Source organism: Tuber melanosporum (genome assembly GCF_000151645.1).
Source record: "Tuber melanosporum whole genome shotgun sequence assembly, scaffold_52, strain Mel28".
Taxonomy (NCBI): Eukaryota; Fungi; Ascomycota; class Pezizomycetes; order Pezizales; family Tuberaceae; genus Tuber; species Tuber melanosporum.
In genome coordinates, this window is record NW_003299098.1 from 154,050 (window position 1) to 168,367 (window position 14,318).

General features: G+C 49.2%; 3 protein-coding genes; all 3 read right to left on the reverse strand.

Annotated features, from left to right (window-relative positions):
- Positions 1 to 7,230: 7,230 nt before the first annotated feature.
- GSTUM_00009062001 (uncharacterized protein) lies at positions 7,231 to 8,004 on the reverse strand (the record flags this gene model as incomplete). XM_002840467.2 has 1 exon in its annotated part: positions 7,231 to 8,004. The coding sequence occupies one exon, from the start codon at positions 8,002 to 8,004 to the stop codon at positions 7,441 to 7,443; it is 564 nt and encodes a 187-aa protein (XP_002840513.1). The 3' UTR covers positions 7,231 to 7,440.
- Positions 8,005 to 8,040: 36 nt separating this feature from the next.
- GSTUM_00009063001 (uncharacterized protein) lies at positions 8,041 to 9,559 on the reverse strand (the record flags this gene model as incomplete). XM_002840468.2 has 1 exon in its annotated part: positions 8,041 to 9,559. Exon 1 carries the CDS (start codon positions 9,391 to 9,393, stop codon positions 8,041 to 8,043), a length of 1,353 nt encoding a protein of 450 aa, XP_002840514.1. The 5' UTR covers positions 9,394 to 9,559.
- Positions 9,560 to 11,330: 1,771 nt separating this feature from the next.
- On the reverse strand, positions 11,331 to 14,314 carry GSTUM_00009064001 (uncharacterized protein; the record flags this gene model as incomplete). The annotated part of the gene is made up of 7 exons (XM_002840469.1): positions 11,331 to 12,537; positions 12,615 to 13,052; positions 13,105 to 13,177; positions 13,231 to 13,719; positions 13,772 to 14,013; positions 14,101 to 14,226; positions 14,304 to 14,314. The coding sequence occupies 7 exons, from the start codon at positions 14,312 to 14,314 to the stop codon at positions 11,331 to 11,333; spliced, it is 2,586 nt and encodes an 861-aa protein (XP_002840515.1).
- Positions 14,315 to 14,318: the final 4 nt, after the last annotated feature.

Below are 14,318 nucleotides of genomic sequence, written 5' to 3' on the forward strand. Positions count from 1 at the left end.
TGGACTTGGTAGTCCTCTTGAGCTAGGTTGGCCAGGACCACTTTGATTTCACCGGTATAGTCGACATCGATCACTCCTGCCATGGTCATGAGTCGGTGTTTGACTGCTAGACTACTGCAGGGTGCTATTCCTCTATAGGTGCCTTCTGGGAGTCCAATGGCTATTCCCGTTGCTATCATTGCCTGCCCGTTGGCTGGTATCTTGATTCCTTCGTTGGCATATAGGTTGTGTCCTGCTGCCCCTTTGGAACCCTTGGTAGGCACTTTTGCCTCTTGGTCCAGTTTTTGTATCCGGACCCTTTTGTCTTGCCGCATCGCGGCAAACTTTGCATACAAAGTTTCTTCTTCCGCTTCTCGTATTGGTATGGAGTAGACTACAGGTGAACTGTTGAGACATTGTGTCGCACATAGTTCACCTGTAAACGTCATCTTGTTCTCGTTCCAATCGATCGTCGGATTATGCATTCGTAACCATGGCATCCCTAGGACTGTCTCATGGTTCTTTAGATCTGCCACTTGAAAGGTTGCCATTTCCCTATGGCTGTCAATGTCCATAGGTACTGTCGCCGTATGGGTTATAGGACCCATAGCGCTTGGCTTTCTATCCGCTAGGTAGACTTGTCTTGCTTTCTTCGCTTGTTTGGTGTAGAGGTCGTATTTGTCGCATATTTTTTTGTCGATGAAGTCTTTAGTGGCTCCCGAGTCGAGCATTGCATATATTGTTGTTTCTTCTCTTTCTCTGTTGTATATCTTCGTTTTGATCATCACAAGATCTCCATCTCCTTCTCCTCTTTGCGTGTGTAGTGCCATGTAGTAGTTCGCTAATTTGATGGGTTTTCCAGGTCCACATCTTGGATCTCCCAGACCACCGTTTACTGGGGACCCTCTTCGTTTTCTGCCGGTGAATCCTCTGCTATCATTTCGCGGATGTTGCTTCTTTTCTGATATTTGGAAACGATTATTTCCAGTAGCTCTATTTCCCTGGTATCCGTTGTCCAGTCGGCTTCTGCATTCTCGTATCCGATGTCTAGCTTTTCCACACCTTAGGCATAGTTTCCCATTCATTCTTCTGGCGTATTCTTCCTTAGACAGATTCAGAGCAGGCCCTGCTGTTGACTTGTCCAATTCCATTGGTTCGCCTGGTGGTAATGTGTGACTTTCTCCTCGAGGTGCTTGCGGTTTGAAGGTCCCGTCCACATTCCTGGATGATTGGACCACCCTATGTGCTATAGTATTTTCCGAGTTGCTCCGAACCATGTTTAATTTGCTTTCTTTGTTGATTGCTCATCTTGCAAATCGTTCGGCTGTCGTATAGCGCAGGTCAGAGATTCCCCATGCTTGTCGGAGTCTCTCGCTGTAGTTTCTCAGGAGGATAATGTAGAGAGTCGCGTCATCAAACTTGGCCTCGTATTCCAACAGTCGACATTCATTCCAGTATGCTGAGAACGTTTGTTTTCCTTGCTGGAGTTTTTCTAGCTTTCGTCTTGCTGTTTCTTTGGCGTTGGGGTCTCCAAATTGTTCAAAGAGTGTCGCCTTGAACTCTTCGTACGTGACCCATTCTCTCTGTTTCCTTCCATCTTGGAAGGGCATGATCCATTGTCCCGCGAGTCCTCTGAGTAGAGATTCCACATATGGAATCTTAATTTCATCATGGTGATCTCCGTATCGCTTAACTGCAAAATATCCCTCGCATTGCGCTAAGAATATTCGTAGCTTATCTTCGGCTCCTTCGTATGTGTCGGGCTCCTTTGCTTTTGGTCGTTGGACATTTTCTTGCCCTGTATTTCGCGTGGCTGCAAGAAATGCCTGAAACTGATTTTCAGTCATTTCAAGTATGCTGGTTCCGGGTGCCGGAGCGGCTGGGGCCGGTGGCCCAGGTACTGCAGATCCCGACATTCTCTCGGGTCGTGGCGTTCCAGCAGGAGAGCTATCGACTGGTGATCCTTTTTCTGTGGTTACTGGGCTTGCTGCTCTCGAGGGTTATGCTGAGACGTGATCTAGTGCGTCGCTGAATCCTCCTAGATTAAGATTTTGATTGTCGATGTCAATATCTCCTTCCCGATCTGGGTTGAAGGATGCCGTCTTGTATCGTTTGGCGTCGCACTAGGTGACGCTTTGTAATGTAACGATCCCCTTTCAGATAGTTAGTTCTTGGCGACGGGGAACGATACTTATCTTTTCTTTCCCTTTCTTTCCTTGTCTTACGATAGCTCTAGGCCTCTGCCTATGTTACCGATAGTACAAGACCTTTGTCTTCTATCGGAAACACCTATCGTAAGCTTTCTCTAACTCGTCTTCGTAACGAGTGCTTCTTGTCATAATGATAAGGTTGTAATAAGGATAAAGATCGTAAAGGTGTTTTATATTTGTTAAAGTAATATGTAGGAAAAGTACTTAGAAGTCAATCTAATTTTATTTAAACTCGTACCGCCAACACTGGCATATGACGAGCCCCCGCTGGCACAGGGATACCGCTAACCGGCATACCACTAATCCTAGGCTAACTAAGTCTACGGTCCCGCACCTGCCATCCCCGAGTCATGCCCGCACGGAAACTAATTACAAGACCATCAAACAACCCAGCGCCCTCCCAGTTCCAAGTCCGTAGCCCCTCTGGTATGAAGCCAACCAGCACCAAGTGTAGCCGAAGCCGAGCAAGAGACCGACCCAACCAGGTTCCTCGTCCAACCAAATTAAAACCACTACCACCCGGTCTAAATACCGTCCCGCAGCACCTCCACCACAGTAGAAAACTAACAACAAACCAAAATAATTATAAACTACAGGCGACACAATGGCAGAGAGGAGGTGACCAACATGTCCACCTCTCGCATCCGCATGCCAGGCCGTCGACCCTATAAATCCACTTTGCCAAGTGCCTCCGAGGAGCGTAATGGTGAGGAGGACCTGTACCCGCTTCCTGTCCCCCAAAACAAGCCCATAAACAAAGGAAATACATAGAGGTGGTGACAGACCGAAATAGTCAGTGGGGCCTATCTCCCACCCGTGGTGCCTTGCCCCTGCCAGCCATGCCCATTGCCAAACCAAAGAAACCAAACAAACTTCCACAACACCCAGTACGCAGAACCCAAACAAGTCCAACCAGGTGGTCGCAACCCACTATCCGCACAGGTGGCCATCAGTCCAGCAGTCCGCCGGGGAGCTTTACAGCACTCAGCAGCTTCGCCCAGCAGCCCAAACCGGTCCGGAAACACTTAATTAGACATCCTCCAACCTGACGCATGCCCGACCGGTGCTCGCAGGTGCCTCTCCCCCCCCAATCAGCCCCCCCCAAGCCCCACACACCAGACGCCACAGAGCCCATCCAGCCCCCCCAGCCCCTCAGACAGATTAACCATCCGACGACCATAGAAGAGCTTATACCCAGCCCCACCAGGCAGCCACTGATCTTGGCCACACGAACAGAGCCCCAACTCCCAGCACCATATAGCCAAGGGGAGCCCACCAGCTACAGCTAGGAGCTACAAAGGAGGCAGCACCCACACCCGAAGGCACAGGCACCAGCCATACCATCCAACCCAGCCGAACGGAAATCCAACCGAGTCGGGAAAGAGTAAGCAGAGCCAGCCAAAGCCAGCCCCACAGGTCTGGCAACAGGCACAGACCGAACAACAGGCAAGAGGCATCCCCTACTGACGCGACAAGAAGGGGAAGGGCGAACGAACAGAAGCAGACAAACGGAAGGTAGGCCCCACTTGCAATGGGTGAAGCCGCCAACCACAGACCACAACTGAACCACCCAGACGCACCGACAACGCGAGCGCCTGGCAGCCAATCGTCCCACACCACCCCAGGCAGCAAAGAAAAACCACTCCAGGGGGTAAGGTTTTTCAGGGTCAAAGCCATCCCCACAGTAGCTAGGAGGTGACACCTGACTGAACCACCGTATATGCCGCAAGGACAAAAGCTTCCAAGGGAACGGTGATAAACAACATCGTAGGATTCCAACCGTAGAAACATAAAGTAACGAGGCAAGGAGGGGCCGGCGAGGCCTCCTCCCTTGAGGAAATGATGCGGCCGGTACGACGAGTTGATACTTGGGAAGGTCATCAGTCTAACCCAAGGGCGTTTTGTATCGCGTGAACTAAGGACTCCGTTAAAACCCAACAAAAGACATGAGCTGGCCCAAAGAACGACACGGGTGATCCCCCCAAACACAATGTTCAATCCCCCCAATCGAACGCGAAACCTGCGAGTAGACGATAGACAGGAAGCCGTAGACATTTTACCGAAAGGGGCTCGTATGCGACCGTGATGAGTGCTCGAAGTGCCAGTATCGTGAGATAACCAGTCCTACGAAACAAGACGCAAACAAGTTATCCGCAACGCAACGCCTAACAGACATCAACACCAAAGACCCCAGGAACTACTGAGCGAACTCAAATATCTCCCCCAGAATCAAAGGCATCAAGGCCCACCATGATGGCGAAAGAAACGCTTGGGGCGAAGTGACGGCAAGGACGAGGAAAAGTACTTAGAACAAAGCGTGAAGAACCTATCTTTCTCGGCCGCCTCGGCCTCCTTATATAGTGTTCTTCCCACCTTTAATCATGTGACCTAAAGTGGTCACATGTGCAAAACCAAATCAAAACAAACTAGTTATGTGATCAAAGTGATCACATGCTCAAAACCCATGACCTTATAACAAGGTCATGTGCAAAACTCATAAACCAATCATAACGCAATAAATAAGTCATATGACTTGACTGAGTCATATGCACAAAACCCATGACATCATAATGAGGTCATGTGCGAAACATAAATCATATGCGCAAGGCTTGCCCGTAAGGCATACTCGTAAGGCATACTCGTCAGGCGCATGTCCCATGACTCATACTTGAGCCATGTGCGAAAGCATCACAAATCCCACACATAACTAATCATACAACCCGAATAGGTTATATGCGTGAAACAATAACATACCTGTGACTCATAACCATGTGTCACATGAAAACCCTTTCCTCGCTAAGCCACGTTCGTGACAACAACCCCATATGAAACAACAAACCAGCGTACAGAAGCTATTCAAACTCTTCAACGAGAGTTTGAATCTGAGCTAGCAGCCAATGCAACTACCAGCTCATTGGGATTACAGCTCTCATTTCCAAACCCAGTCTTGAAGATGAGGAAGGTTGATAGGAAGGGGGGAATTGACTGGTATATTTACCGTCAACGAATTCTGAACCCCCTTCTCTATCCATTTACGGGGCAGGCCATGGCTGAGTTTCCAGAACGAGGTATCATGATAATGGAGGACAATGCTCCTGCACATGTCCACCATTATCATGATACTCCCCGAGAAAGGCTTGGGTTTCGGAAACTTATTTGGCCTGCAAATTCTCTGGATTTATATCCGATTGAGACTATTTGGACGGAGTTGAAGGACATTTTACAAGATCAGATAGGGCCAAGAATGACTGCCGTCAGATTAGACATGTTCTTGAGGAAGTAACTCACTTTCTTTGATATTTTATATTTTTATTTAATACTATTATAGACTTGGAACAATTATCCTGAGGAATGTGTCAATCACCATATCGACTCCATGCCTGAACGGATCCAAGCCTGTATATCAGATGATAGAGAAAATAATTTTAATTTCTAATTTCTAATTTTTAATATTTATTGTTTAATTTTTAATGCTTAATTTTTAATTTTTAATTTTTAATATATAACTTTTTTTCATGTCACATTGCTTTATATATATTCTAAACTAACTGTTTTAGGGCTCTTTTGTGGTTGTATGAACCCCTGTGCACCACCATGCAAGTCCAGTCCATTTCACAAACGTCACGACACGACGAGTAGTGGGGTTCTGTTACCGGCGTGGCGTTTGCTTCTAATCCTCTATACCTTATTATAATATCAACCCCGTGTCCTTCACTGCAGGCCTCTCCATCACCTCCATGACCCGAGTTTCGTTCACCCTATCCGTATGCTACAACCGTTTTCCTCGCAAGTAAGTACAAATCAATTGTGTTTGTTGAGTGATGTATAGTACTTACCTTGTCGTTAAACAATAGTCTTTAACCAATGAGAATGCACAAGACCCGACTACCCGTAAGAACTCGAATAATTGAACCTCGCGCTAGGACATCCAAAATTTCCTCTCTTGCATAGGGGGGTGAAAACACTGCGAAAATTGACCCCCGGGGTCCCTGCCTCAGACAAACAAAATGTGAAGAAGTGCCGTACCTTAACCAGCACAGGCAACTCCAACGTCCTAGCTCCAGGTTCGATTATTCGAGTTCTCACGGTAATCAGGCCCCGAAACCCGAAGCGGTAATGTTTACTATAATAAAAACAATCCTTCAAGTTTGCAATATTCTAACCATCTCCCAGCATTCATCACCATGACGGATGATCAACTCAATATGCTTGAGGATCGATTGCACAAGAGCTTGGAAAGGAGCCTTGAACCAGTGAAGGATCTAATCGAGAACCCCAAATATGGATGAGGTGGATCTTCGGGACTTTTGGCATTGGGGTATGTCATCACTGGCAGTCGATTGTTGCTAAACCTTTTGAGCCCTCAGCCAGGCGCAGTGAGACCTGGCAGCAACAACTCCCTCCCCTAACTACCCTACCGTATTAACTCGAGTTATTCACTATCTCCGCCAGACCTCTAATATCTGTCAATCCTGGCATCAGCCCAAGATCGGTCCAGTTGGACAGGTTAATAGAATTGCGAATACCACTTAATGGGGTTGAACACAATCAGAAAACTCAGTCTTTACTTTGTGAGGAAAACACCAATCCTTCTTAAGGGTTTTTTGTTTTAGGGCGCGGGAATTAGAAGGCCTGGCGGAGATAGTGGATAACTCGAGTTAATACGGTACTGTACAGTAATAGACCAAGCCATGCTACGCCTCGCTGAGGGCTTACACGGTCTAGTCTACATGACCTTAGGCTAAACAGATTGACAAGATTTTATTGAAGCTGGTCTTCTACGACCGCCATGTCGAAGAGAGGGTCACAAAAAAGCAGGAAGAGATGGAGGGGAGGCTCACCAAAACAATACAAAATCCTATAACCCAGCTCCAACTAGAGTTGAAGCTTAGGCACCAGGCAAAACTGTTGTCTGACGGTGGCCGGGACGGTATTTCGTTTTCTCTTTTCGTTTAATTGCGTCTGATACTAGAAGTTTTTTTTTAGAAACTGGGATGGGGTTCGGAATAATTGCTGGGGTTGGCTTAAGATCGGCCCATGATTAATTCGAACTATAAGATCTTGATTTCTATTGCATTTACCATACGTTCTTGTTTTGTTGATCCCGCCGCGGCACAAAGTACCGGTACAATTAAAAAACAATGAAAATGCTAACTTTATACTGCAACCTATAACAACATGCCAACATGTATATATATATATATGTGTGTGTGTGTGATCTAATAAATACAACAAAAAACAAAGCACCAATCTACACATATCTCTGGTAAACCCTCCGTGGTGGCTGCTGATGATGCATCCCCCACAGCAGTCCGTTATAAGCCTTAACCGCGAGCGTGACAGGCTCAACCATTTCCTTCTCCCCATCCGCCTTCCTCCAAACCCTGGAGCGCTTCCACATCTTCTTCCACGCCGGCACTCCCGGCGCGACGGGAACATGCTCGGGCGCTCTGGTCATCGTGCCGGCGAAGTTCAGCTCCCAGACCATGCCGGGAGTGGCGGCGTACACGCTCTTCTCCGTCCAGGGCGACACGGCGAGCGCCAACACGGGGTCCATGGGCTCCGGGCGGGAGCGTCCCGGGAGTTGGAAGTTGGTGACCCAGCTGTACGGGTATTTCGACCATTCGCCCCCGATCGGGATGCGCTCTCCCAAGTCGCAGTATTTGCTCCTGATGTCGAAGACCCGGAGCATGCAGGCTTCACTGTGACCCACCAGGAACTTGCCCGAGTCCAGGGTGTGCAGGGAGCGGATGGGCTTGCATATGAAGCTGCCCCAGCGGGCGACGGTTTCATTGGGGGAGCGGAGGTCGTGCATGCTTTTTTGTCTCCGGCGTTGGCTTAGCTACAAGCCTCAAGTGCAGGCTGCAAAGTAGTAGTGGAATAGATAATACCTCAAGTCACCACCGGACCACGCGCTCAAGAAGACCTGCCCAGAGGGAAACTCCCCCGCAAAACTTTCCAAACGGGCCGTAGCGGTAGCATCCGTACTCCCTCCGAACCCGAACGGATCGGGAAAAGACATCATGGGCCTCTTCCGAATCCCATCCGGAGCAATTGCGTAGACACACAAAGGGCTCTCATGGCTATTAGTCTTTGTGACGGCCAAATACTCCGGCGAGAGCAAATTCGTGCTCCAGATATCACCATCGCCAGCACTCATCTCAACCTCCGACACCGGCGCCTCGGGCGTTACCCGAAAATCGTCGTTGGAGGGGATACGCACCCTGTAAAGCGCAAACCTCGATGTCAGGCCGGTCCTCGCACCAGCGCTCATGAGGCCGTGCTGGTCCCCGGAACCAGCGTACGGGAGTATGGAGGTGTACTTGCCCATCCTGGGACTCCACTCGCTCTTGCGCGCCGAGGTCTCGAATCGTCCCAGCACACTCATTCTCCCGGCCCTTCCGGGGCCCGTGGTCAATTTTACCATTTCCAGTGCGCCAGAAGCTCGTCCGACAACGGCGATCTCGGCGTTCTCCCGGCCCTGGGAGCCCAAAAGGTGGACGGTAGTGTAATCCTGCTGGCTGTCCCTGCAGCTGCGGAGGTAATCTGCGCGATGCTTCGCATTAAAAATCTCAAAGAGGGTCGGCTCTTCCCCACCCTCGCCGCCCTCCACCCCACCAGTTCCCTCATCTTCCCCCCCATCCATATCCCTCCTGCCGCTCCCAGCGCCAGCGCCGGCACCGGCACCAACTCCCTCATACCTCCACCACCCATCACCCCGCCCATGCCTCCTCCTCTTCCTCACCATCATGTTCACCCCAGCGCCCACAACAAGCACCTCCTCGCCGCCCGCCCACTCCTCCCAGAGGTCGATAACAGGCACACACGCGTCCTCCCGCGCCCGGCGCTGCAGACCCAGCCTCCGCTCCTCCTCCTTTTTCTTCCTCCGGCTCCGCCACTTGCCCTCGACGAACAGGCCGCTCGCGAGGAAGCCAAAGTTGTCCCAGTTGCTGCGCGTCACTGTCAGCTCCTCCGCCCACCGGTTCCACGTAGGAGCCGGCTTGCCGTGCGGCAGCGCCTTGGTCACCTTCGCGTGGAAGCCGGCATGTTGGCATTGCACGAAGACGCGCCAGCCCTCGGCGGATATGAAGGCGTGCAAGGACTTGCACGTCTGCGAGAGGTGAGTTAGGCACGAGGCCGTGGGCAGGTGCACGATTATGGAGATGAGAATGTCGGTTGGGAGGGCTAGGAGCTTGCTGGTCATTTACAAGAAATAAAATGAAACGAAATAACGTCGGGTGGCAATGTGGCCGGTACAGTTGGTCTACCGGCACCGTAGCAGGAAGAGGTTGTTGTGCGTGTGGGGAGGGGTGAGGGGGGAAAAGGTGAGGGAGAAAAAAAGAAAGGAAATTAATAGAAAAATGGCGAATAGTACCGGTAAAGGAGGGCCCCGGTATCATACAAGTACTCGTACCTGTATCATAACTTTTTTTCTTCTTTTTTTTTTTTTCTTCCGTGTAACGGCGGAATCGGATACCGGTAGTGAATTACATCCTCGAATATAATACAAGTACTGGTAGAGATGATCGAGCAATATCATGCTCGGTATGACAACGACACCAGTACCGGTTACTTTACTATGCTTATGATGTCTCAAGAGGGAGGAAGAAAAGACAAGACAGGTATGATACGATACCAGCCAAGCACTTGAATCCCAACGAAACGGGTAAACCTTTCCAATACCATCACAAACCTTTCGGATACCACCCCCCTAGGAAATATACCATCGAAAAAGTGACGCCTTTTTGTCAATCATAAAATTGTGAGGAAAAATTAAAAAAGGAAATACAAATATAATAAACTGTTAGAATTTTAATTTTAATTTTTCGTAATCGGAAAGGATTTCTCCTCGTCCTGCCTAAAAGAAGTGTTTTTGGTGATATTATAAGTTGTGCCAAGAATTCAAAACAAATCACTCCAAGTTTCAAAAATTATGGAAAAAAAAAACTGGAAAAAGCACCTAAATGCCCCGAGCCACTTTCGATAATTTTTGTATTTTTAAAAAAAAATTTATTTGGGTTATTCAAGTACCGTAGTCAATGTCTCGGCCAAGGATGGTATCCGAGAGGTGTGCACAAGAATGCATGGTATTATGATATCGAAAAGGTTTTCTCCCTACCCGGTGGGTGGATGGTTTTCAAATTTCAATGGCGTACGGTATCATACGTACCAGGTACTTGCAGGGGCGAGTGAGGATTTGTGATGTGCAGTGCAGTATCGAGGTCCCCACTGACACCAACGCATGGGGTGAGGGTATAAGTTAATGCTTGAATTATAATACCGGTATGATACATTATCGGAGAACAATGTGCCCTGGGGCGCTGTATGATACAGTACCGTATAAGATCGGCCAATTGGGCGTGCTGGGTCCCCGCTGGCTGGTGCTCGCGGTTCTGGTAATCTGTCAAACTAAACCTATCGTGGACTGGTTTCCGTTGGCAATCTGATGGTGGATTTCAAGATATTTTATGGTATCATAATATCACCATACGGCACGCTATTGCTGACATTCTTATATGATATCATACCATACGCTGCTCCAGCAGGAGCGCACAAGAGTTTACCATTACATTACACCCCACAGTACGACCGTAAAGACAGACACATACCGGTATAAGCCTCACAATTAAATTGTATACCAAAAAAAAGGAAAAAACTTGAAGGAAAACTCCCGCACCCCTTACCAACTTAAACTCCATCCACCCATCCACCCTTTCGAAGAAGCACGTCCCATTGCCGGACGTACATACGGTAAAACAACCGGGTTTCGGGCCACACACATCTTACATCCATCCATACATCCGTACATCATTGCTTCACTCACTCGCTCCAAATTTTCGATCATCTGACGAAAAAAAAACGGAAAACAAAGATGAGAACGAGGAGGGGGAACCCCCATCCAGAAACAGAGAGAAGAAAACAACAAAAGCACATTTATGTCCTTTTCCTTCGGGGGGGGGGGATATAGCGAACGAACGATAGGAAGTAGAACAATAACTGGAAAGGGGGAAAGAGGATCCGCGATATTATGGCAAAAAAATGAATCATTTTATTATTCCCATCACTCATCTTCCTCAAATCGGCGCTCCATCCTCGCCAAGGGTTCCCAGTTCCCCGGTTAGTCCAAAAAAGTTAAACCTATTACGCGTCCGGCATTAGAGTCTCTAAACCAAGAGCAAGAAGAGGGGGGAAATAATCATACCAATCCTCAACATTCAACGTCGTCGGAACTATCTTGTCAGCACTGCTATTACTCCAGGTGTCCTCAGGGCTACTCCCAGGGCCCATGGTCCCATTCGGATCAATATCGAATGGGCTCGGCCAGGCGGGCTGTTGGGGGATGCCTGTGCTCTGCATGCCGCTGGTGGGGATCGGCGACGTGCCTTGCATCTGATTTTGCATGTGCTGATTCATCGAATGCTGTGATAATGGCATGGATGGGCTCGCTAGTTGTGGGTCTAGCGCCGAATTACTATTGTGATTCGGCGGTGATAGGTATGAGATTCCAGAATCGTCTGGAAAGAGCTGGCCCGGTTGGAAATTCTCCCACAAACTTTGGGGGATTGGTGGGGAAGATCGTGTGACCAAGAAAAGGTCTGGGGGGGTGGCTGGAACGGACGCGTTCGGCTGTTGGAATGGAGTAGGGGGGCGGGTTCCTCCCTGGCTCTGTCCACCCATGAATATATCTGTTCCCTGTCGGAGGTGCGGAGTTGTGTTGCCCGGGGCCGACATGCCCGTCGCGTTGTTGTTCTGGATGCTTCCTGGAGCTGGGGCTGGTGTCTGAGGCCTAGATCTTTCGTATGACATGTTAGGCACCGGCCTTCCAGGATGACCGCCAATCTCCATCTCATCAAATTTCCTCTTGATGGGTTCAGTGGTACTGCGAGCTTCCGCAGAAGTCGAGCTTTCCCTAATAGACCGGTTCTGCCGATGCTTCCGGGGGTGATGGCGGCGTCCGGTAGACTTTTGGAGCCGCTCCTCCAGGGCTTTATTCCCTAGAATAGACTCAAAAAGTGTGTACACCATCTTTGCTACAACCCACACATTCGAGATCTCCTTTAGGGACCTCATGCACTTTCTCATGCGTTCCTTAGAGTCAGCAACCACTGTCGGGTTTACTGAACGATTCTGGTACACATGCATGATCAAGGCTGAGAAGAGACTGTACACAATGAATGCAGGGCAGTATCTGAGCTGATCATGTTCGGCTAAATTATCAATGATGGAAGTAATAGCCGTTGCAGCCCTGAAAGCAATATTCCGCGAAGGGTAGGAGGTATCCTCCATTCCGCTGGGAGCAGTGCTCACCGGCGGCATATGGGCCCGATGAAGCAAGCACAGGGTTGTGCTACATCAACGTTTCAGCATCCACCTTAAACGAAACAGATAAAGGAAAAAAGAAGAAAAAAGAAAGAGTCAACTTACTAATAAGTAGAATGAAGCAAGGCCGCCCAGAAGTTTTGCCTCGACTTATCCTCAACGTGATAGCGCATGTCTGGCGGCACGTGCAACATCCAGTCGGCAAGTGCGAGATCGCTGTGGATTAGATCAATCGCGTTCTGCCTCTTCGCTTTGGACGCCACCGAGTACTGCTGGGACAATACCAATCCCATAATTTCACACAACTTAACATGGTGAAGGAAGAATTGGATATGGAGGGGATCTGGTGGGTATTCCGCAGGGAACCCGGCCTCGTCTTCCAAGAAATCATCCTCTTGGACCATCTCAACATCCGAATCGTCGGTGTTAATGTGCACTGGTCTTCCAAGAGCAACAGCCACCATTCGATCCCTAGTAAAGAGTGTCCACCATATTCGTCTCCATAGCCTTTTGTCTGCTTTGCTTAATTGAGAGTGTTCAACGCTATATTGAATTAGTTAAAGTTCGGCCCTCAAGATATCACTCGCTTGCAAACCTCCTATGCATACCAGAACCCTGAGCTACAGTAGTAGCTACGCGGCTCCAGTAAAATACATTCTTTGTCACGTCTGAGATTGCAGGTTAGCACGTACTATCCGTGAACATCAGATGCTAAACAAACCTTCAGGTCCCTCCCAATACCACCCCATCAACACCAACGACTGTACAATCGTAACGCGGTCGTCCTCATAGTTTGCATCATACAATGCCTTAGCTCTCTTGTAAAAGGTCATAGCTGCCGGGGTAGTAGATCCAGAAGCATCCATCAATTGCGGATTCGTGCACACTCTTGATCCAGCAAGCAATATGCTCTGCAATAGCAAGAGTGATGGTGCATTCTCGGGATCTCGATATCGCCGCATGAACCTGCTCCTGTTGATGACGGGTACAATCGGGGCAATCCATTTAAAGTACGCTTCGACCAATTCATCGCAGAGAGCTCTTGGAGGCAACAGGAAAGCACCCCGTTGGTGGAGGATATCAATCTCAATAGTGTCCAGCTCTGTTAACCTAGCCCTAGACCCTCGAACATTCTCTGGCAGGGGATAATGCACAACGTCCGGCGTGCCATGTTTCTCGTGAACTAGTAAGCTGAGATTTGATGATTCACCTAGGTCTCGGTTAATTTTTGCATATAATAACCGCTCCCGGCCGCGCCCTACCTAAATACGCAACCCTTCCAGCCTCTTTAATGGGAGCCCTGGCAAACTTGGGCTTCATGAACTGAGTAAGGGTCCTATTGTCGGCGGCGACCTGGGCCGATTTAGCTTCCGGAAAGCCTGCGTTTGGGGTCCCGTCCTGGTGAGGTAAAACTGTAGCTTGCGGAGTTTTGTTGAAGTTCATGCGGATGTCATCCACAGGCGACGGCGACGGGCCTTGTACCGAGCCTTGCCGTTCCGAAGACCTACCCTCGCCCGCCCCCCACGACCACCGTCAGAATCGCCCCCATCTCCAACTCTAAAGATCAACCGGGTCAAGGCTAAAAACGTACTCATCATCACCGTCCCGTGACTTTGTAGCTCCGGCAACCTTCTTCCTCTTCGGCGTGGGAATCTTGCACTCGATGGAAAAGGCGACGCAGTTCGTGCACGGAACACCTAGGCTGGCGGCATCGCATCTAACCTGTACCACTCATTAGCTTCCCGTGGAAACTCTTGTGTAAAAGCGAAGGCAAAACTAGGAAATTAATCGTACCTTTCTCGCATGGCA